This window comes from Haemaphysalis longicornis, unplaced genomic scaffold (assembly GCF_048455015.1).
Source record: "Haemaphysalis longicornis isolate Haplotype H1 unplaced genomic scaffold, Haemaphysalis longicornis Haplotype H1 scaffold_4, whole genome shotgun sequence".
Lineage (NCBI taxonomy): Eukaryota > Metazoa > Arthropoda > Arachnida > Ixodida > Ixodidae > Haemaphysalis > Haemaphysalis longicornis.
In genome coordinates, this window is record NW_027526361.1 from 94,760,930 (window position 1) to 94,783,419 (window position 22,490).

At 47.5% G+C, this 22,490-nt stretch overlaps 1 protein-coding gene across 5 annotated transcripts in view; it reads right to left on the bottom strand.

Annotated features, from left to right (window-relative positions):
- Nucleotides 1–22,490, bottom strand: part of LOC144179100 (Friend leukemia integration 1 transcription factor-like) — a 107,330-nt gene that overhangs the window by 57,034 nt on the left and 27,806 nt on the right. For 4 of the 5 annotated variants that reach the window (XM_077707320.1, XM_077707319.1, XM_077707323.1 and 1 more), the window contains exon 2: nt 11,256–12,346. In XM_077707320.1, coding sequence (XP_077563446.1) covers nt 11,256–12,132 — 877 coding nt within the window. In that variant the 5' untranslated portion in view covers nt 12,133–12,346. Of the gene's footprint in view, nt 1–11,255; nt 12,347–14,981; nt 15,118–22,490 lie in introns of those variants that run through there. The other variant, XM_077707321.1, reaches the window with a different exon arrangement.

Sequence of the window (22,490 nt, forward strand, 5' to 3'; positions counted from 1 at the left end):
CAACTATGTACACATACAAATGAGTTGATTACAGGCTGAAAAACAAAACTAAACACAATGAACAATTATGTACACTTAGGTTAAAGTGGGGGCAACATTGAACAACTAATAAGGAAAGGATACGAATCAGGGCGAGAATCATTTTGGTCATAGACTTCTTTAAGATTAATGGTCATATGGCAGAAGAGTGCAGAAGTTCCAGAGCAGTCTTTCGCGCCATTCCGACACGGTCGAAGCAGTTTGAGTTTTGTACTTTGACATATAAATGTCACTGGGGCCTTCGTATTTTCACTGAGGACCGATAATGTCTTTCTAGCAATGCAGTTGTGTGCAGTAGTGAAGCCAACTTTAAGAGGGCTAGGTATACACTACGATATAGCAGAGCGGTGGAAGGTTACGCATTATCTGAGAATTTCAACTTGTGAATTTCTGTGATGTTCTTTTTTCTATGTTTTGCCATCGTGCACTTGTATACGGAATCGAAACAGAGCTGTCGGAGCCAATTTTGCGGGAGGTGGTTGCGTACTGGGAATACAAATGCCAGCCAGGTTTCCATAAGTACAGGGGTGGGGAGGCATTACTCAAACAATAGCTAGTCTATGAACCGATACAGGATGTCGGGGCAATGTGCGAGAGGCAACAAGCTCCCATCTCAGAAATGTTTACTTCCCCACATTATTTTAGACAATCGGTAGTCAGGATAGCTGCTTGTTGGTTACAGAAAGTTGAATGCGTTACGTTAACCGAATTGCTGTAAAAATAATAGCAAACATTATCTTTCACAAAGTTTTCACAGTGTGAGTGCAATAAAAGCGTAAGTTAGCCAGGGGACCAAAGGGCGAGCTTCGTGAAGGTATAATGAAAAAGTGAAGTTAGTTCCCGACGCAACGGGAGTCCGTCCCTTCGCTCAGCACGCTAAGTGGAGGCGCCGTAGCCGTGATTCTCGCTGTGCGGTACGCGGCGTATCTATCCGGATGGACTGGGGCACATCAGCGCATCCTCCTCCTCCTCCTCCTCCTCCCACGCGGACGGAAGGAGCCGGGGTCGTTTCGCACGCTCCCGCAGCCACCGCCGGGCCGCGCGAAAAGTACAAAGAGGACGACGCGGTCCGAAAGCGGTGACCGGCGTCTCGCGGGGAGCGGCCGAGGAATCATCGCGCACTGCTGCTTGAGCGTGAGAAAAGAATGCGCATTGTGTAAAAGAGCGGTAAGCGCCGCTGCCACCTCCGCGGCCAGTTTGGATCAGCCGGCAGGTATGCGGGGAACGCCGAGGAGAAAAGGAGGGGGCGTGGTCCACCGGGAGGAAAAGGGACAAAAACAAACAGAGGACGAGAGTATGGAATGTGCAAAGGGGGTTGCACTAAAGGCAAAGACGTCTTTGATTTTTGTTTAGTTTTGAGGATGTTGTCTGCGGTGATAATTCTCAATTAACGCTGGAATGGTCTTAACCTATAACCGCTGCTCGTCGCACTCTCTCTCTCCGCAGCGGGGAAACGTTAGGAACACAACTCGTCTACCTCAGTGGCGTTCGACAGGCATATCTGATAAGCTACGATAAGAAAGCCGCAGCCAGCGTTGCCTGTTTTCGTTTGTTTTTTACCCGAGAAAACACTAGGAGCTGAGCAGGCGTCCGCGTGGCCTTTGGCAGCACGCAAGTGGACGTAATTTTTTTGTTTTGTTTATTCCTAACTCTCACTCAGTTTTTGTTTAGGCTCACTGATGTTTAATTTTTAATACATGACTCCGGACAGCTAAAATGACTACGAAAAAATGACTGCTTGAGAATACCAGAATTGCATAATAATTCGGGAACTTTAGCCCTTCAGCGATATAAATGTGAGGCCACTTGTGACGTAAAAGAAGCAAGCGTTTCAGAATCAGTTACCGCAGTCAATACTAATCTGCTTCCCTGTCGCTCCTGTGTAGCAGTTGCATGAGCAGTAAGTGTTGCTCTAGGGTTGATAGCATCCGTAGACTTCTCATTGCCGATTTACACTAAGTTCTGTTAGTGACATTCATTCTTATGTAGGCTGCGAGGCAGCCCACAGTAAAGGCGGGAGTGAAAATACATCAACGGTGATCAGCGCCCGTGTTGCCTCACCATAGTGTCGCCCGTCTCTAACCTTCTGCCGTCGTTGCTTCTAGCTCTCCTCTCAGTCCTTTCACCCTGCCTCCGGAATACCGTCAACCGTTGCCCATGCGCCGCAACGTTTCTTGTCACGTTAAGGATTGCGAACGCCAGATGAGTCACCACGCGTGACCGCATTCTTTAGGCGCAGCCAAGCGGGTACATAGCTCGATAAGTAGTCCGGAGGCAACCTACCGGCCGAAAGCGAGAGAGGTGACCGGTAACGCGCAAGATGAAGTACACGCTACGCTCGATTAGGTGCACCAAGAGCGGCGGAGAATCGGGGCGTCGCGCAAGATCACGCCGCGCCGATAAGCCCCGCGCCGAAGCTCTGACTCAGAGGCGCGTGAACGTGCGTAACCCGAAGAAGAGCTGGAGAGCGAGACAGGTAAGAAGAGGGATGGCACAGGCAGTGGGCAACCGAGGGCGGCTTCTGCGGACGGCTTCTGAATATGAAGCAGTGCGCGCGAAGACGATGCTGCAGCCCTGTCGCAGGAGCGCTACTCCGCGTCGCCTCTCGGCGACAGTGGACAACTGAGACGAGAGGTACTCGACTGGCGTGTTCACGCCTGCACAGTTTGCTAAATGTTGAGGTCGGATTCAGCGATGATATAGGGCAAAAGCAGGACGGAAGTGGGGACACCATACTTGTATTACTGGGCATCGGAAAGACTGACGAGTGATTCACTTATTAGGCTTTTGAGTTCAGGTCATAATACTGATAACTGGTTCAAGAGGTTTAAATGTTGAGGTCGGGATCTGCGCTGATATTGGGCAAAAGCAGGACGGAAGTGGACAAACCATACTTGTAGTACTAGACATCGGAAAGACTGCTGAGTGATTGAGTTATAGGCTTTTGAATTCGGGTCATAATACTGGTAACAGATTCAAGAGGGCGTTGAAAATAAAGCAGCGGAGGGACGGGTGGCTGAATAAAACTTAAACTATTAAAGGAGATTGGAGAGATTTTCAGACGTTAACTTTTACGACGAATGACTCGGCAACACGAAGTGATCTGTAGTGAGTGCGAAACTTTCGATATAACCTTAGTCCGTAAGGTGACATCAAAGATAACGGTCAACAAGCACGCTGTCAACTGAGTCGGATGTACGAAATTTGCCAACATACGGGTAAAACAAATGAGGGACGTAGAGTTCTTGGAAGGTACACTTGAAGGTGCACCGGCACACGGCTTCGACGCAGAAATAAAAGAAAAACCCACCTTTCTTGTTACGAAAGGTGTCCGTAATGGTACGCAATATCTGCAAATTTACTCGCTGCTTGCTCCAAGAATGTTCTCTGATGCGTGAGGGGCACAGTTAAACGGGACTTTTTTTTTTTCTTTTGGTGGTATTTTGACCTGCACAGGGGTAGCTTGATAACATTTCCAAAATTTAAAAATCGACAGCTCTGCGGTAATACCAAAAACGAATTCCCGAGAAAAGAACGGTGGACATATGTACCTCTGAGCGACCGAACCCGATTGCATTTATGCAAGATCAACCAAGGTGGGGCAGATACTGAGGCGTAGTGCTCCTGAGCACGAATGCGAGGGTTCAATTCCGGCCGTTGCGGCCATTTTTCGAAGACGGCGAAAAACAGAAGCGCCCGTGTGTCGAGATTCCGTCGCAGTTTCAATATGACCATGCGTTCTAAATTAATCCGTAGCACAGCACAGAAGCCTCTCGACACCTCTAAGCACACTTATTTTTCACGGCTAAGTAACTAGCAGCCGGTTACGCGCGCGTTAAAAGCCCACGACATGGCGCATGCACGTGCTATTTTATCTACCCTATGTATCCGCACGTTACTGTAACTAAAGCCTAAATTACACGAACACAACGCCGGAACTCTCAAGGAAGCTTCTAAGCGCTGCAGCCGTGGGAAAGAGCCAGCAAATGCCCGCAGCCAAGGGCGCTTGAAATCGAAGATCAAGAACTCCGCGAAAGTGGGTCAGAGTCAAAAGGCTTCCTTTGTGGGTCGAGCGGGACACAGACACGACTCACGCCCCGCAACTTCATTCATGCGGTCGCGTGTAGATGCGGATAGTTGTAGTAGTACGGCGTAAGGGCCCTTCGCACGACAGACGTAGTATTTTCCCCGAGACGGTCGCCGGTGATTCAGCCGAGAGGAACGACAATGTCTCTATCGCAGGGTCATAAGCAGCGGCGCTTTCCTTCTAACAGGCGCCGGCAAATTTACGTGATTCATTCGGCGTCGGAGTCCTTGTCCGCGACGCCCCGTCACCGGCTCATCTCTTTCCCTTGCAGCACACATGGTCGGGGACGGAAGACCGGCGACATTAGTATCCAATTCGCCACCATGCCTTCGTGTGTTCCGTAGAACGCCGCTGGCTAAAGAAGAAAGAAGACCAGCTAGGGATTTTGCCACACATGCGCGAAGGGACGTAACCGCACCCTCGCTTGTCACACACTTCCTCACGCCAGCGACCCAGAGGTCACAGGAAGCGAAAAACAACCGCGTCATCCCCCACTCCCACCGCGCTAAGCCGAATCTCGTATTGCAGAATACGTGACTGAACTGGTTCGCGCAGTAACGACCAGATTGACGAGTTAAAGATCGCGCGTGGCGTGCGCTTCTCTAGCTCTTTCTCTTCTTTCTTTTTTCTGCTGATTACCTTCAGTGCGGTGGTCAGCGCGGCAGCAAAGGAAGGCCAGCGGCAACGATTGCGGCGGCGTCGGCGGCGACGATGTTTTCAAAATTAGATTCGCTTCCCAGAAGCTCCGTCGCTCGCCGCTAGCTGCCCACGTATCGGTGGCGACGGCCACGCACGCGCTTGCTTTCCTGGAGAACAGCGATCTGGCCCATCGTGCTAACAATGCCCGTGGCTTTCTCTCGTCCGGTATCGCTAATCATCCCCAACAAATAAACTTACGGAGTACTCAGTACCGATGCAGTTTATTATCTAGGCCACTCAAAATACGGACACTGCGAGTGGGACGTTTACGACAAAAGGTGTCTCAGGTCTTGCGTCGTCTCCAAGGTGAATACGCGTGCGTCTTCTCGTAAGCAAGGTGTGTGCCAGGAGTTTTGCGTGCGTTCGGCGTGGCGCCGCCGAGAGTTGGCGGGCCATGGAGGTGGTTTGTTCTCCGGCGGCTGTATGAATCGGCGTCGTCAGGCGGCCCGACGGCGCCTCTAGTGGTTCCGCCACCGGCCGCGGCGCCTTTATGAGCTTTCCCTTGATGGGCGCCGCCGCCTCCGATCGCTGTGCTTCCATGGCGGGACTCGTCGGCACCTCGTTATAAAGCGAGCAAGCCAACCTGGTACGCGAAGACGGGCGAGGGAGAAGAGGTCACCGCTGAACGTTAGCGTGCGGGCGGTATGACTCCTGAAGGGCATAAGACCCGGTCAAGACGAGCGGCGCCCGCCGGGCGAGCGGCGGGCTAATTGCGCCGCCGATGAACGTCGCCGACTGCCCGACGTCGGTCTGAGCTCGACGGCATTGAAGCAGGAACGGAGGTGGTCGTAGGAAGAGTTATATACAAGCGATCTGGGAGAGACTTCCAAAAGGAGACGTAGTTTCGAAGAATCATCGGAGGCACACCTTGGCGGCGTGTGTGTACGAGGCGCCCCGCAGTGTGAATTGGGACGGGGGAAGACTGTCTTCCTAATGACCGAGATACGTCGTTTCGAAAGAGGCGCCAGCTGCCTGGCTATTTTTGTTTCGTCTAAGTGATGTTTAGGCGCAAGGTGCGCCGTTTACCTGTTGGCGAAGAAACGGAAGCGAACGGCTGGCTTTGTAAGCGGGTTGTAATCAACCACGGGGCCTACAGGTGTAAAGCTGAGAGCGCAACGGTTAACCGGTAGTTAGAGCAGGCTAACGACCTCTCATTCCTTAGTCTTCTTTCCTTTTTTTATTTTTTCTTTGTTTCTCAGGGGGCTCGTTTAGTTCTTTTTCTTTTTTCTTTTTCGAAAGAAAGCTAAGGCAATGTGGGAGGGGCCGTCTGGAAGTCGTTGGCTTTCTGAAAAGTACAGGAACGGGCCGTAGCACCACTTTTGCATGGTAGAGGCGGAGCAAACACGTTTAAGACGAAATTTAGATGAAACTAAGAGTGACGGTACGTTAACAAGCGGCAGCGGGATAATTCGAACTGGTAAAATCTCAGCTGATAATTTTGTTATAACGACTCTTTAGTGCATACGTACATGCAGAGCACGTTATATGTGTAAAGGTTCCATTGCATATCGCTTAGTGCTCCTCTAATGAACAGACATAATAATAATAATAGTAAATACCATTCCCCGTTGTGTTTCTCCGACAGGAAATTGCGTAAGATTTCCTCCATACTTAAATTGACGCATACAGAAACACTAGTGCGATCAAAATCAAACTATGCAATAATTATCTGGAGTCCATAAATACAATCCTTCAATAAAATCAAGATGGTACAGAATGAAGCTTTCCGTTTTATTTAGTCAGTTGACTACCGCGTCGATACAGCGTCAATTATTCACGTGAGTAAGAACGAGAAGAAACTAGAACAACGCAGATTACCATTTCTTAATTGACGTTGCTATGGGCACTTTAAATTGAGCCGGAAACGCAACTTAAAATGACCATTCAAATGTTCCTGAAGGAAGCCTCCTAACAAAATCATGAGGCAACCGGAAAGCGTCGTCAGCATTGAGAAATACCCGTTATTTCCTCGCGTTATGTATTATTTGAATAAATTGCCAGAAATAGAGAAATCAACATCGTTAGATTAATTTGTTCGACATGTAAGAAATATAAGTTTTGCTAAGAAATACCTAGCATTCAAACGTTCTTGTGTTTGAGAATTATTCATTACATTGAGCGCATTCATTTCATGTTCATGAAAGCCTGCAGTATTTCTTTATACAAGAGTAAATAAATGCAAAAAAAAATCTTCTTTTAAATTATGAACCCTAAGTGTTTTAATCTAGATTTGGTACCGCTGGCCTCCAAACTGTGCTTGGCGCTCCATTTTTTTTAGAGATACTCTGTTGTCGCATCGGCATCTAGTTTAAGCGAGCGGAAACCACGCCATGCTTCAGCAAAAACCATCTTCAATCATCATCACTTTAATCATCCAAAACGTTTATATCCCATTTATAAATCAATAATTTTAATAATTCAGTTACAATCATCCAACCAATTGACCAGTTAACTTGAATGAAGTAAAAAAGCAGCGTCTTAGGCATACTAACTTCCCCGACGTCGTCCCTAAAACGCATACCGAAAGGGGTTGGAAAATGTCAGATGAAACGGGGAATGAAATAACTCCGATCTGCCGCCATCAATCAGTCAATCAATCTAAGACCAAGAAATCAATTTCGGTAAGACCATAATTTCAATGTATAATCACTTCGGCTGCTGCTGAAATTCGCGAAGCCCTGCGCAGGCGGTAATCTAGCAAATGCTTGTTCTTATAGTTTAATCGTCCTAATGCATACATTTATAAATAATTGAATATTCTAGAACATACAATGGTTAATACATATCGCAGAATAGTACAACAAATATGGGATTGAAAAGCTTTTGGAATGATAAAAGTTACGATGATTGACCATTGTTTTATTGTTTTTATCAGAGCAGCATATTCTGACTGCTAAAAAAGAAAAGAAAAAAATTAAATTGGAGAATATGCTCAGACGTGACAGTACGGGGACTACATAGGCAAGCAAACAAAAGAATACCCTGAAGTTAGCAGAAGCACAAATACCTCAACATTATGGCAAACACACACAAGCGTTCAAAAGAGGGAACCAGTCAGGTGGTGGGTCATGCGAATTATACACACTACGTACAAATGTCGACAAGATTATCCACTCCCCCATGTCGCTTTATTTACACGGTCCCAGTTGACGGCCAAAACGTTATTTCCCGTTATGGACATGATGAAAATTTTGTTGTTCTAGCAAATAACTGACATGACTATTCTGGGTCCACCCCGCAATGGCATGTGGCATGTGGCGTGAGCCTGGACCCACTTTCTGAACACAGGATGACTCGCAATTAAGACGTCAGTGTGTTTTCTTAACGTTGTTGGTCATTGCTGTTTTCAATCGAAGCAAGCCGTTACATAGTTGTGAATTATTCCTCCACTACCGGGCTTTGTAACAGCACAATTGCCCTGACAGATGGCGCGTGTGAGCAATGCGAACGCAGATATTTGCCGGCCACACGTTATGCCTAGGTTACGCTTTCAGGCTTAGCGTCGACAGCGCGTGCTATAATGAGTTTGGCGTTACGGTTTAGTAACGTTAAGTCTAGACGTAGGCCCAGCAAGGGCGGTTGGCCGAGGATGTAGTAATGAAGAAAACAAGAGAAATGCGCAAGAGGAGATGATGATGATGGTAATGATAGGTTGCGTTGGACACAATGCTGTGCATTCTTCGCATCACAAAGAGCGCTAATGTGTACCCGTAATTCTTAAGGCTCACTGCATGAGGTTAGTTCTTTCACTCACGGCTAACCCTCCCGTGCACGCATGCCAACGCTAACATCGCTTAATGTTGAAGCTTAAGCTAGCGCTAACATCGCTTAGACGTGGTCGTGCGAAGTTTTGCTGGCGAGTGATATAATTAGCCTCATTTTTAGTGTTGGGTCATGTAATCGCTTACGAATAATTTGCCTATCCTCACTGCATGCTTGAACACAAGCCTCGAACACAAAAAATGAGTCGTAATTAAGTTGTATTTTTTATTTTAAATTACAAGCCTCGCTCTGGTGTTTTTAGACGGTTATTGTCACAGTGCGATTTCTCAGCTACCGGAGAGCGCCGCCACAACATATAGTTTAACTTGCGCGTTGCGAACTTTTTTTATAATTTAAGATTTTTGTTTAAGCCAATATTACGTCGAATATCCGGATGTGATTGATTGATTGTAGGGTTTAACGTGCTGTCGCAACGCAGGTAATGAGGCACGCCGTAGTGGAGCGCTCCGGATTAATGTTGACCACATTAACGTGCGCCAAAATCTCGTATACGTCAAATATCCGGCATTACCATCGCGAGCCGCAATGGTATCGAAATGTGACGTCATATTTCCAGCGCACTATGTTATTGAATAACTTGCGGTGATATTGTATAGACTGATGAAAATGGAACCTCGGGGAATTTAATCCATCGTCTCAGTATTGCTGCTAATATAAATGCATGTCATCGCAGGGGAGAAATTCATTTAAGAGGGCTACATCCCCATTTATTGTACGCTTTCGTGGCACCGGTTGTGACTAAGCATCTCTAGCCGGTGGCGAGTGTGTTGATTGTGCTCGTACAAACACAAAGTTATTGACCACGACAGCATAACTCAAATGTTGATGGAACGACTGGTAGTACCGAACTGCAATGTGAGCCCGTGTGAGGTTACTATGTGGAATTTGTTGCGTCAGCTTTCGAGCCCTGGTAACTAACGCTGCAGGGCTCCAGGATTTCGCTACATAAATAAATATACGGGGAGAGGTAAGTAATGGAGGCACGTCACAGAGTCAGAAATATTAAGTTCAGTGTTCAGCGCTTGAGTTCAATGGTTATAACTGCATATGCAATGGCTGTTATCCCGTGCGTATCAGGCAGTTATAAACCTCCATGAGCGTAAGCAAGGCAAAAGGAAAGAACAAAGGAGGAAAATATTCCGGGAATGTAGGAATAAAATGAAAACAAGAAGGAAAATGCGGAAAGAAGGAGGGAAAGGATTTGAGGTTACACAGCTTAAATTATGGCGTGTCATTTCACGTCACACCTGAATGCTCAATCCTTGTGAGCAAAGTAAATTTGGCGACTGGCGTTGCCCTGCACCCGATATGACTAAAAAATCTACGATGCCTTCCTAAAGAAAGTTAGAGAAGGGCGAAATCGACGGTTTTTCGAGGGCTAAGTAAGCCCATCACGAACGATCTAAATGTATACCGATACGTGATTCATGTGATAAAGGTATACTATTGTACTTATTCATGATTGATGACTGTATAGTCTTATCTAGGACTATTCCTCTTTCGCGATTATCAACTGACCGTTTTAACACAGTGGCAGCCCAGGTTCACGCATGTAGAATCATCTTAGCGGGTAATTGTCTTATAATTTGTTTCCGAACCCTTCTGAAAACACAAGAGTTAGAGCCGTTTTCTGCAATCATACTCCCTCCGTAGGTGGCCATGCTTCATTCACTATGCAACAGGAAATGCGGGAAAGCAACCTTGCAAAAACCAAGCTTACACTGATACTTTGAAAGTCGGCTTCATCTCTGAACACAACTGAATTGCTAAGAAGACATTTTTGGGAGCAATTTTAGTTGTCATATTGAAATATGAAGGCCTTAGGACCCGCTTTAGTTTTTTATGAGCTTTTCGGCCGACCAACCGGTCTATGGGGAAATGCATTAGTTTTTCGACAGGACGCCATTGGTCCAACTAAGAAAGCTTTCGCTTCAAAACAGAAAAAAAAAAACATGTTCGTAATGCCGATGCGCAGACGACGATTTTACGCCAACTATTAAGCTGGGCTTTGCAATTTGCAGAATTCATTTCGTAATGTTTCCGTGTAGCAGACAGGCGGCAAAAGCTTCTTGCATGCGAGACGGAAAAAATGAAGAAAACGCTGCAGCAGAAGAACATAGGTTTACAATAAAATTGTCAAGTGTTCGACTACATTACGCGAACTTTTTTGCAGCTTACTCGCATAAATTAATTTACTTTTGGTTTACTTCCCCATTTTATTTTCATATAACCGTATAAAAATCTCTACAAACGACCTAAATGGAGTCAGCGTGAATCGCGTGGAAGTCGGTTCGACGCAGCACTTCTGCGTCTAATCGAGCTAAACCGCCCAACTTAACCACAGATCAGTGGTTACGCGCGTTCAGTACTCGAAAAGAAACAATCGAGACAGTCATCGCGTTATTTCCCGTCTCCAGCTTCCGAGCCCAAAGGTGAGTCAGAATGAGTCGACGGCTGACCGCGCGTGACGCGTTCCGATTTCACGTCCGCTTTTCTCCTGCTCGTACGTCCCCTCCTTCCGCTCGGTAGTAGCAGCGGCGGCATAGAAGACGTCGCCCCGAAATCGAGTCGAGAAAGACGTGCGCACACTCACGCACATCGTGTCACGCAATCACGCACGGTGCAAGGAAGCGGAAGCAAAACTCACCTGCGGGTAGCCGCACCTGCTCTTCCTCGGTGTCCGATTCGGCGTCCTCTTCCCAGCCGGGAGTCACGGGCTCCAAGATGCTCGTCGGTGTCGTCGTCGTAGCGGCGGGAGTTACGACGGCAGATGCAACGTTCGGGGACGACGGCTGGCTCACGGCAGCGGTGGCCGGCACCGCCGCCGCTCGGCTCCCGGCGTCTTCGAAAACGCCGCTCAGGGCCCCCGAGATCCGCCGGCCAGGCTCCGCTGATTCACGTCCGGTAGCTGAATCAGCCGACGCCGCCGACGCCGGTGACGGCGAAGGCCAGCCCTTTTCCGGCGCCGCGTCAACGACGATTCCGTCTTCGAGCCACAACTCGTCCGAAAGGTTCATCCGGCTCTCGACGTCTGTTCGCCTCTCTTCCGGTGTCGCGGCGAAGCAGGACACGGGGGGAAGCGGCTCGTCGTCGTACATGCTGGGCGAAGACGCGTTTTCGAAGCCCCGACCGACGCTACCGGGAGCGAAGTCGAGCTCCTCCACTAACCGCTGCGCCGGCAGGTCGCGCGATACCCTGCGCTGAGGCCAGTCTTCGGCAGCGCTTGGAGACGCCGTCGTCATGTTTGTTACCGTTGTCGCCGCAATGGCGCAGTGCGGTGGCTGTTGTTCCGACGACGGCGTCGCGGATTTCGCCGCGGCGAGGGCGGCCGGTGAGCTGCGCATGAGGTCTTGTTTGAGAAAGTGCAACGTCTTCCAGAAGGAATCAATGATATCGCTGGTGGACAGCGGCTGCTTCGGTGCGACAGGTGCCGTTTGGGGAGGCCGGAAGTTGGGCACGTCGTAAAGGGCGCTGTGCTCGTACGGAGGTGTGGGGATCGTGCCAATGATGGGAACGTCCTCCATGGCGGTCGTCTCTTGCGGTGCCGTCTTTGCGGGGATTGGGTTGTGAACGATGTGCGCTCGTTGTGTGAAGGAGAGTCTACAAGGTAAGTTCGGGAGCACTGCTGTGTGCGACCATTGGTAAGTGTACGGTTACATTCTTGGTTCCTTGTGATGCGACTGTTTCGATGAATCTCTTCTATTGAAATGTGATCATCCGTGTCTTTCTTCCGGCGGCCTGCAGAAATGCAAAATAAAAATAATATTTAACTCTACTGTTCTTAGGCAAGATTGGGCAGTTTATTTTCTATGCGTGTAATTTTCCCCGTGTTGTGAGAAAAAAAGCGATAAAAATGGCTTATTTTCTATTTGGAGCCGTCGTACGTGCGCACAATGTTTTATGTTTTATAATAATGGTGATTATATTATCTTAGCGGCTGACACCAGCTGAATGCATGTGTACATAACACCAGTATTTACAATAAACACGCATATGCGCGCCATTGAAAGCAACGATGTTGGTTTCATTCAAACTGTGTCCACTGTCTCGTGTTTTTTGCCTAGTAGAAACTTCTCCGTAAAGGGGAGAACTGAAATTATATTAGTGCTTGGAGCTTGCTAAATCACGCTCGGATGGTGTTCAGAACAGGGTAAATCATGCTCGTAACCTGTGATATCTTAGTAGAAGTATTATACTGCGTAAGATAATGCTACGGTGCTTGCATATGTCATGCTGGATATCATGCATACATCATGCTTACATCATACTTGGTCTATGCTAAAGAATACTCGCATCATTCTAATATAAGAGATAATGCTTGTGTAGCTCTTACTTGGGTCCTTCATGCTAGACCATGCTTATATCCTAATCTGCTCACTCTTGGAGGGGAGTGTGATTTTTAATTCGTCCAAAGCGGCGCCCACGCGCAAATTACTTTTCTGTAGTTACATTTTCTTTCATTTGTGCATTTAGCGTTGTGCACGCGACTTTTGTGAGTGCAGGAGCAAATTTCGAGAATAAATATGCATGCATTTCTTTGTGCTTATTGGAAGTGTACTTGCTGCGTTATACCTGTATTTACGACGAAGTTCGTATCCGTTCCACATGATTCTTGAAATATTTTTCAATCGACTGCCGTTATTATGAAACCGCCACAATCATGTCCCCTAATATTTTTATCATAACACTATATCTTTAGAGACAAAGGAAACAAAATGACGTGGCGTATACATATTTAGTGTCTTGTGAAGCTTACAGAGACGTTAAGTAGTTGAAATGCACTTATAGACGTTTTTGTATGGTGAAGTGTTTTTTTCTCGTGTGCGTTATTTTCGGTGGTGCGGTGCTTCGCGTGTGTGTTTGTATGCAGCCTTGAATTTAGAGTGAGAACTGCTCAATACTAATGCACGTAAAATATGCCCGTCTATTTATTTATTTTGCAAGAAAAGTGTTTACTGATTACTGGCTAGGTGGGTGTGCTTACCTTTCTGAAAAGAAGAAAGTCTGACTATTCTGACTCAAGTGAAACATCGGCAGCGTGCAGTTCGTGGCATCGCGCCCATTCCTTTGTCATGAGAATTAGCACGAAAAGGCTTTGTTTTGTTGGGTAGGCGTAATAATTGTCTTATTCATCGTTCACGAATCGGCTACCACGGTTGCGTCACGCCTCGTATGTGGTGGTTATGGGCTGAAGTTCATATCAGAGCGATTCAGAAATCGGGTAACAAAACGGTCCCGCTATAGTGGTTCATATTGCTTGGGGCCATTTCCTTTCTTCCCCTCTTGTAGCCATTATTCTGAAACGCGAATCTAATGGCATGGCTTCTCGACTGACAATCTGGCCCTAGGCTACGTTTAGTGAAATAAATAAAAAACGCTTCAACAAGCTATTCTGCCAAAAAAATATATATACAGAACTTAAAAACCCTAAGCTGACACTTCATCTCTCACAATCAGTCTAATCAATTACACTTGGGTCGTACCAGGATTGCAGCCATGAAAATAGTGATTATACAGAAGACGGCTGCTTTGAAGAATTGCGAGATTTACAGCTTATCAACAGGCGGCTCCGAAAATGCGGCACCAAGCCAGCTGAGAGCAGCTGTGCTGTGGTGCACGTATACAGCTGTTGCAAATCAGAGTGTCACTCCCCCCCCCCCTCCCCCCTCCCCTAGTTTTATGAATTAAACCCCGCTTTTCTTGCAAGGTTCCTGTGTACAAGAATCGAACGTGTGAATCACTATGCTCGCGCTTGAGCACAAGCGACTGTAGCGCCCCTAGTAGGATTCTCTTCGGGCTTTCCACACTTTTCTGTGCTTCCATAGCGTTTTTTCGTTTTTCTTATGTTCAATAGCAAAACGTCGGGTACCTGTAGCCCCCTAGACGAAAGTGTCTGTTGGTTTCTTAAAGTATGGGAAAACACGAAATGTCTAGTGACGTTCGGGGGTACTTGTTGTTTTGTTGTTCAAAGCAGTCGCTTACCAACGCTGTGCTGTTCGGGAGTAGAAATAGCGACGCGCAGTTCCATGCTCCAGCTTTTTTCAAACAGAAAACGCCTTTCAGTACTTCAAATTTGTTTTATTTAACTAACAGGTGAGGCGCTGCCTCAGTCCCGCAGGTGGCTTAGTGGAGCAAGTTGCACACATACCCTAAAGAGGCAAATTCGACGTGTGACCGCATTTCGTCGAGAATAAGCTTCATCAATGTCGGGGAAACACAACAGCTACAATTTAGAATGGCAATCGAGAAGCGGTGAATACAGCGGACTCTCCATACCAGACATTAAAATCTTGTTGGCGCGCTCCCGCGTATCCTCGTTGCTATACACCTGAACAAGCGGATACGATGAAACAGAGAAGAAGAAGAGCGTTACCAGCGAGTGTTCCACGTTGGGTTCAGGTAGACGAAAGCTTCGAAGGTACCATAAGTATCCAAACGAGGAGTTAGTCCTTCGGTCGTAGCACACACGTCGCACGCACGTGGCCCGCTGCCGCCGACGCACAAGCAAAAGAAAGCCGACTGATTTTCGAACCAGGAGACGCTCCGTTTCTTTTTTTCTTCTCCGCTAGCCACCTAATTTCGCTACGTTGGTTGGTTCTCGAGAGAGTGTCGACCACGGAGGCTGGGCGAGGACGGCGGGGGTGGAAGGAGAGGGAAGAAGAGCCCGATGTTCTTTCTACTCCGGACGCAAACACGCAAGGCACAGGAGCTTTTCTCGCAGGACTGTAGATTAGGGCAGAAAAAAAGAAAAGGAGTGGAGAGAGGGGCGCACCCTTGCCACTCCCGGTTCAGTGTGCAGGAGGCACGACCAGACAAACTCCGCAAGGGTGAAGGTCACAAGTGCGAACAAAAAAGCGCGATTGTGCAAAGAAGCGTCAGGGCGGACGAAAGCAAATACTAGATACAAAGTGAAAGTCCGAGTCGGGTATAGGAGGAGGAGTATTCGCGAATTCAAATTTGCGCCTTCCTTCGGGTGGCTCCCCCTTTCTTTTTTCTACGCCCCGTCGGGCCAATAAAGCGCGCTCGCTTGGCGAGCGAGGGGAGAAAGCGTTTTGAAGAAGAGTAGGCAGATCCACTTTGTAGTCGCCACTCGGGGTTGCCCAAACGGCGCAACCAAGCGAGCTGAAAGCGTTCCAAGTAGGAGGTGTAGCGAAAGGGAAGCGAGGGTCGCCAGCGCCTTATTATTGGCCCGCGCCGGAGGACGCAGCCCGGCGGGGTGGGCTGCACGGCGAGGCAGGTGAGACCGCGGGGAAAGTACGCCCGCTGGTGGTGCTGCCGCTACCCAGCCACCAATAATGCGCCGCCCCCTTCGCGCCGAGGGGGAAGCAGAAAAGGGGGAAGAGAGTGTTTGACGAGTCTGTTTCTTACGCAAGGCAGCACCACGCTGTCGAAGGGCGGCGGAGCTGCCTTTTTGACAGCTGGATAATGCGAGTCTCTTTTTCCCTTTGTCGCACAGCCCACCCTTGCGTCGATTGAAAGGGACTCGGGCCGCAGCTCGGCAATTTTTGGCACCGCGCACGTGCTGCACTTGGAGAGGCAGTTGACCAAGGAGGGCGGTCATTAAATGTTCGTGCCGCAACGAAGGTCGAGTTCCCCGAATCCTGGGCTTGCGAGGGCGACACTGGTGATGTTTGTGTTGTGCGCGAGCGTTGCGCTCTATGGTCCTGCCGCCCACTTTGCTGCCTGCTTTTCTCAGTACTTGGGGCCTGTCTTTGTTTTTCCTGCCCGAAAACTGTGCGCTGCGGCGTTGGCGGCGCCTTTGATTGCCTCGTTGTCGATGCGAGTCGGCTCGAGATGAAAGCGAACCGCTTGTCGATCGACCACCGGCCGTGATGGCTCGACTTCAAGCGATACGCCGCTAAGTGTCTCAATTACGATTCACACGAGATAAGGCCCCGTGCACGGGGAGCAATAAAATGAATAATGTGGTTTTGTAGCCTAATAAATAAATATTGGCCCGGGAACTTCACGCATTCCGTACAACTGAGTCTGAATTTCAGGCGGCACCTAAGCGTCATTACCATTTTAAAACCAATAGGCGATATCGTCGATGCGATGTCTTCGATGAGATATCAGCAAGCATTAGTTATTGCGCACACTCAAAAATGCTGCTTGATTCTAAGAAGAATGCTTCTTAAGGCCAAACAAACGAGATTAAGTCTTGCCTCTTTGCGGAGGAAAACAAGATGCCGTCATCCCAAACAAACGTCTGCACATCAGCTCCTCGGCTATAAAGACTACCATAAGCCAAATCGTGGTGACACGTTTGCCGTGATCACTAAATGAACGGTGTGTTTGAGCTACTCTGCTTGGTTGCGGACAATGCTTTTGTATCCTTTTGTATTCGTTAGCCGCAGGAACGAGTTGTCTGGTTACGGTACTGTTACGTGTAACTGGCGCCGAAATGACGTGTTGCATAAAATGACGCGTAAGCTCCTACGTGGCAATAACAACTACCTATAAACTAATACCCACCGCGGTGGCTCAGTGGCTAAGGCGTTGCGCTGCTGAGCACGAGGTCCCGGGTTCGATTCCCGGCCGCGGCGGCCGCTTTTCTGATGGAGGCGAAAAGCAAAAACGCCCGTGTGTACGAGATTTCGGCGCACGTTAAAGATCCCCAGGTGGTCAAAATTAATCCGGAGCCCTCCACTACGGCGCGCCTCATCGCCTGCGTTGCGTCGGCGCGTTAAACCCTGGAATTAATCAATCATGCTATAAACTAATAAACTACAGCGCTAATTCCCGTCATTACTCCTCGCGATTGACTCTTAACGAAATGCTTTAAATATACACAGGCTACTTCATACTATCAGTTGGAGACAATGTCGTTGTAAATGCATTCTCGTCACAGTGAAGTGAGATGTAATTGCTACCTGCAGGCATGCATTCACAACGCACACTGCACGCATGGAAAAAGAATTTAATAACTGAGAGTCAGCAGCCAAACGCGTACACATCACACTGAAAAACCTCTGCCTGCCGTCAACTGCCTATCCGCCTTTAATGTATTCTCCGCAGCTTACGAATAAAAAACAGCTGCCGCCTGAGCCATTCTTGAATCAACCAACACCTATAGCGAGAGTTCATTTAAACAATGCGTGGAAAACTGCAAACATTCAGCAGCGCCTGTATTTTTCCAGCTGCAGCTAAATGTACTAACAAGACACCATCCTGAACGACTATGCTTTAGCAGCCGTTGGTATATAGCGGCGGTTGGTACCGAGAACACTCCGGTCACATCTCTGTGACGTCACGTTGGGAATTAGGTACAGTAAAGCCTCGTTACAACGACGTCCTCGGAACAGGAAACTGACTTCGTAATAACCAGTACCTCGGTAAAAGCGGGGACAACTTTCTTTCCCTGCACTGCAGTTGGGACCGCCGCAAAAAACTTCGAATTGAGAGAGAGAGTACGAGTAATGCGACTCCGTTATAACGAGGGTTTGCTGTGCATACACTAGAGGCATTTTTTTTTACCTGAACTGGTGCTGATTAGTGCAGTGTCGAGCAGACCAGTGCAGAGTGCTACACGAGCTATCAGATAAAAAAAGGCATATGTTACACTGCTCGCACCAGTGCAGCCAGTGCAAGTAGCAGAAATTCCTCTACTGATAGCAAGATACGTTCTTTTGACCCGCCGTGGCAGAGAAAGAAGTGCCCACAAAAAATGGCCGCCATTCCGCCCTGAGAAAGTGGATGTTTTAAAACAGCTTCGCTGTTGTAAACAGCTACACATGCTGAAGGGGAAGGGTATTAAATGTTCCTCCTCGTCCCGGTGGGCTTGTCGCTTGCGCTCGGCGTACTGGTCAAGATTGTTGAGTCCGGCCTGGTTTTTTTTTTTTATTTTTTTTTACGACATGAAATTTGTTGACCAACTAGAGGCTAACAGCTTCGCAGTAAAACAGGAACATGCATGCAATACTGAGCACGTCTGAATGATCTGAACGAGTTGCAATCGTCTACGAGGAATTCTGTGAACGATCAGTACTTCGAATCATAGACCCGTCGGAGACGTTTGACCATTATCTATACAGCTAAACGTTATAGACGCGATAAACTCGGATCGTAACATAAACTGCTTTGTATACGCTAGCGTAGCTGCAGTAAACGCGGGTATGTTGAAGAGTGATACCAATGATCGAGGTCAAAGCGACTCTCCAGAGTTGTTTCTCGCGCGTGGCAAATAAGAAAGCTTGCGTGGAGACGCCGATCCAAATGACCGTCACTGACGGGACGTCACAGTGACGTCACCGCGGTCACTAACACATGCATGGCACTGGAATATGCGAAAAGCCTTCTACCCGCCAATAAAACTCCATTGCGGAATCCCAATAGGTGAGAACTAACAGGGTCTCGCGTTCAGAGTCGGGGGCATTTAATTGGAGTTTTGTTTTTGAATTGCGCGACAGTAAACAAGACGCTGTCTGAAATGCGCGCGCGCTTACACATGCCTGCGCACCATACATTTTCTTTAGCTAACCCTGAGCCGGTCGGTGACAATTCTGAACACATCAGAAACTTTTCATCTTGAAATGCTGCGGATGCACGTGGAAACACTACAAAATCGCGCTTGCGACAACTTGCGTATGCGCTCTTTGATTGGTAAAAACGTGAACCGTAATATGAATGCGACAAATGACGACGAAGATTTCGATGCTATTGGGATAATGCGCGAAACAGACAACAAACGCGAAACCTGCCAGGAAATCTCAGTATTCTCTCTACAGTGTATAGAATTACATCTAATCACTACGGCATTTATGTGAACGGTATTAATTATTCTTTACTTTCCAAGCATATTTCACTGAAGTGCATTGAAGTGCACGTTTTTACGCCGCCTTTGTCTGTGGTTGTGTCGAAGCACACGCGACTGTTTCCTTATTTTTGGTATAATTGTTTTAGGGTATGAAGTGTATAAACATACATAGTCACATCACTCGATAAACACACACTAAAGTCAGCATAAAACGAAGTCGCATGTGTTGTTTGGATGTGCTTAATGGGAGGAAACAAAATAAGGCATGCCCGTTACACGCAACAGGAACGCCTCCCGAAAGGCCATATGAGAAAACACCTGCATTCCAGCCTACTTTAGCGATGTGGTAAAGTACGTTCTACTTTTTGTTGCTTTGTGGTTTTTTACTGGCCATGTACTGACAAGACCGAGCTCGAAGCGCACTAAGCCATGGAGGTATGATCGTATTCCCCCAATTCAGCCGCAAGTATATGTACATATCTTTTTTATCCCATAACCTGCTTTGTGTTACAGCGCACAGTCTGGTTCAGCGGTATCCACGTGCTCTGCTGCCACGACACCGTTGGCGATCACAGTCAACAACCACGGCGCATAATATATCTTCCATTCAGCCCAGTTACGGAAAAATAAAATCGTCCTCCAAAATATCATTGTTCGTGCTTTCTTTGCTGACCTTTACGCAACCTGTTGCAGCACCATGGACGCGCCTATTTGTTCGCGTTAGCTGTCTGTAAACATTCAGCGATTTTTACAGTTTTTTTCGAACATGGTACGTATTTATTTATTTGCACGTGGTAAGAAAATGCCCGATCAGGAATGTACACACAAAAATAACCTAATTGTACACCACCCAGGAGGTAAACCTTCCGAGAGGGCTCTTTTATTGTGTTTCACCACACCGGCACTTTCAGCGATTTTTCGAATATGTAATTACCATTCTTTTATAAATGCTCTTCGACTAATCAGATAAGTAAGCTACGACTGAAATTGATTTTTGTAATCAAAGAATTCTGAACATATCTGTTGCACTATAAACGTTCCAAATGCCTTATGGAATGTCGAATTATGTAGTGGGCTGGGACACTTAGCTAAGTCCGTATTTGCAAAATTACTCTATTTTCATAAAACAAACTAAATACGGCTGCAGTTTTCTGTGACTGCAGCACAATTACAATGTAACAGTTAGAAAACAATAGATAATAGGCCCGCCCCTAAAGAATAAAAGCCCCTCGTAGCAAACTGTAGGCCAAATGTCAGGAGCTGCACTCTCCAATTCGTTTGCTAGTTCGTCATCGGCCGCTGCACAGCAAGAAGTTGTCCCATCTGCTCCGAAAATGAGGTTCTAGACAAAGGCATCGGCAAATTAGGGCAGCTCCACATGCTTTTGGGAACCACGAGAGCGAGATCATTAAAAGATAGGAAAACACCGTCCCGTTCTGTTTAAGCAACTCAAGTTTTCGCCTGTTGTTTTGCACCAGCAACCGTTGAGGGCGACAAGCTAACAGTTGTTTCTGCTGTTGACGACGGGGAACAAAAGGCGGCGCACGAAGCGGACGCCCAAGGTGATGTGGAAAGCCCGCCGCAACAGAAAGGGTAAGGCCAAACCAAATTGTCGCGGGGAAAATACGCGCAGAGCAGACAACAAACAGGTAAACCGTAACAGTGAAGACTTTAGTTAAGCAAGGGCTCGAAAAAACTATGAACCTAAAAATAAACGGCTCAGAAGCCTGCAGCAGAAGCATGAGTGACCACCACCTGCGGCCTTGCGCAGGCTTTGGCACTCCTCCTCTGCGAGGGTAACGGCCTCGAAAAACCCGCAGGTGTCGACAGACCGTAATAAAGTGTGAAGCCGGGATAGCTCGTTCGTGTTTAAGAAAAACCAGCGCTGAACAACAGGACGAAAGGACGATGAAAACTCTTAGCGCTGTTTTTTCGTAAGCCGGGCAGCCCATCTTCCTGGCTTCAAGTTCGGAGAGACAAACTCGTGCTGAGTAGCTTTCGCTGCAGACATCGGGACTGGAGAGTCCTTGGAGTTGAGGAGTTTTTCCTCGCACCTAAAATTTCTTAACATGTAAACCCGTCCAACTAAAAAATAACCAATAACCGTGTCCGCAAAAAGTAACCAGTCGGAATACCGCCACGGACGCAACCGTGAATGCATGATCTCAAGTGTGCGGATAAACTTGCAAAAATCAGTTTCCCCTCAATGCACTAGCGTTGCCACGCTGCCAAAATTTAGTACTTGATCTAGAATCCGCGGTGTATACTTTTGAACCAAAGTGTGCGAGCTTGCGTTCTAGAGGTTAGTTCTGCAGAGATCATACATCGAACGTCCAGTGTCAGGTCGTCGACCATTACCGAGAACGTCAAATAGAGCCATAGAAATTTGAAAGGAACGGGAATAAACCAGTCGTACGGCTTCGCAAATGGACTATATTACGGCGCATTACTGTCTACACGGCCGGGAGACACAAAGACAAAAGGACACCAAACCTATATCAAGGGCAAGTACATCTTATACTGCAAGTTTGTAGAAAAACTTCTTTGACTCTGTAGAGACAAAGTCTCTGAATTTACGCACCATTTCGGCTACACTGTGTCATAGATCTGAAAAAAAAAAAGAGACTGTACTGCGCGAAATGGGTAGTTTTGTCATATCCACCCGTTACATCTGCAAATCAAAGCAACCAATTTTCTAATCAATTATTCTATTACAACCCGGCAGTTAACTAAGGAAAAAAAATAAATCATACCCTGTCGTACTTTCCAGTAGCGGTGTTGTTTGGTTCCGGGGATGGCGAGCGAAAACCTTTTTTTTACAAACCCTCTAAGTAAGCCAAGGAATCGAATAACGGAATAAGTAATTAAACATTCCAGCGCAAACATACATAGACCACATATTCCCCCACAAAGTGAGTTAACCCAGCGGTGCAATTGACTTGCTACGAAAAGAAAAAAAAGCACAAAATGGGTCACGGAAAGCAAAAATATAACGACACTACTTTGCTTCTGGCCAACCACGTAATTGAGAGAACACTATTAATCACGCAGATTACCGAGCAAGCTTGCTTCAGCTTTGATCTGCTTACGTGGAAATTGCACAGACGGGCCCACTATGTTTCCCCC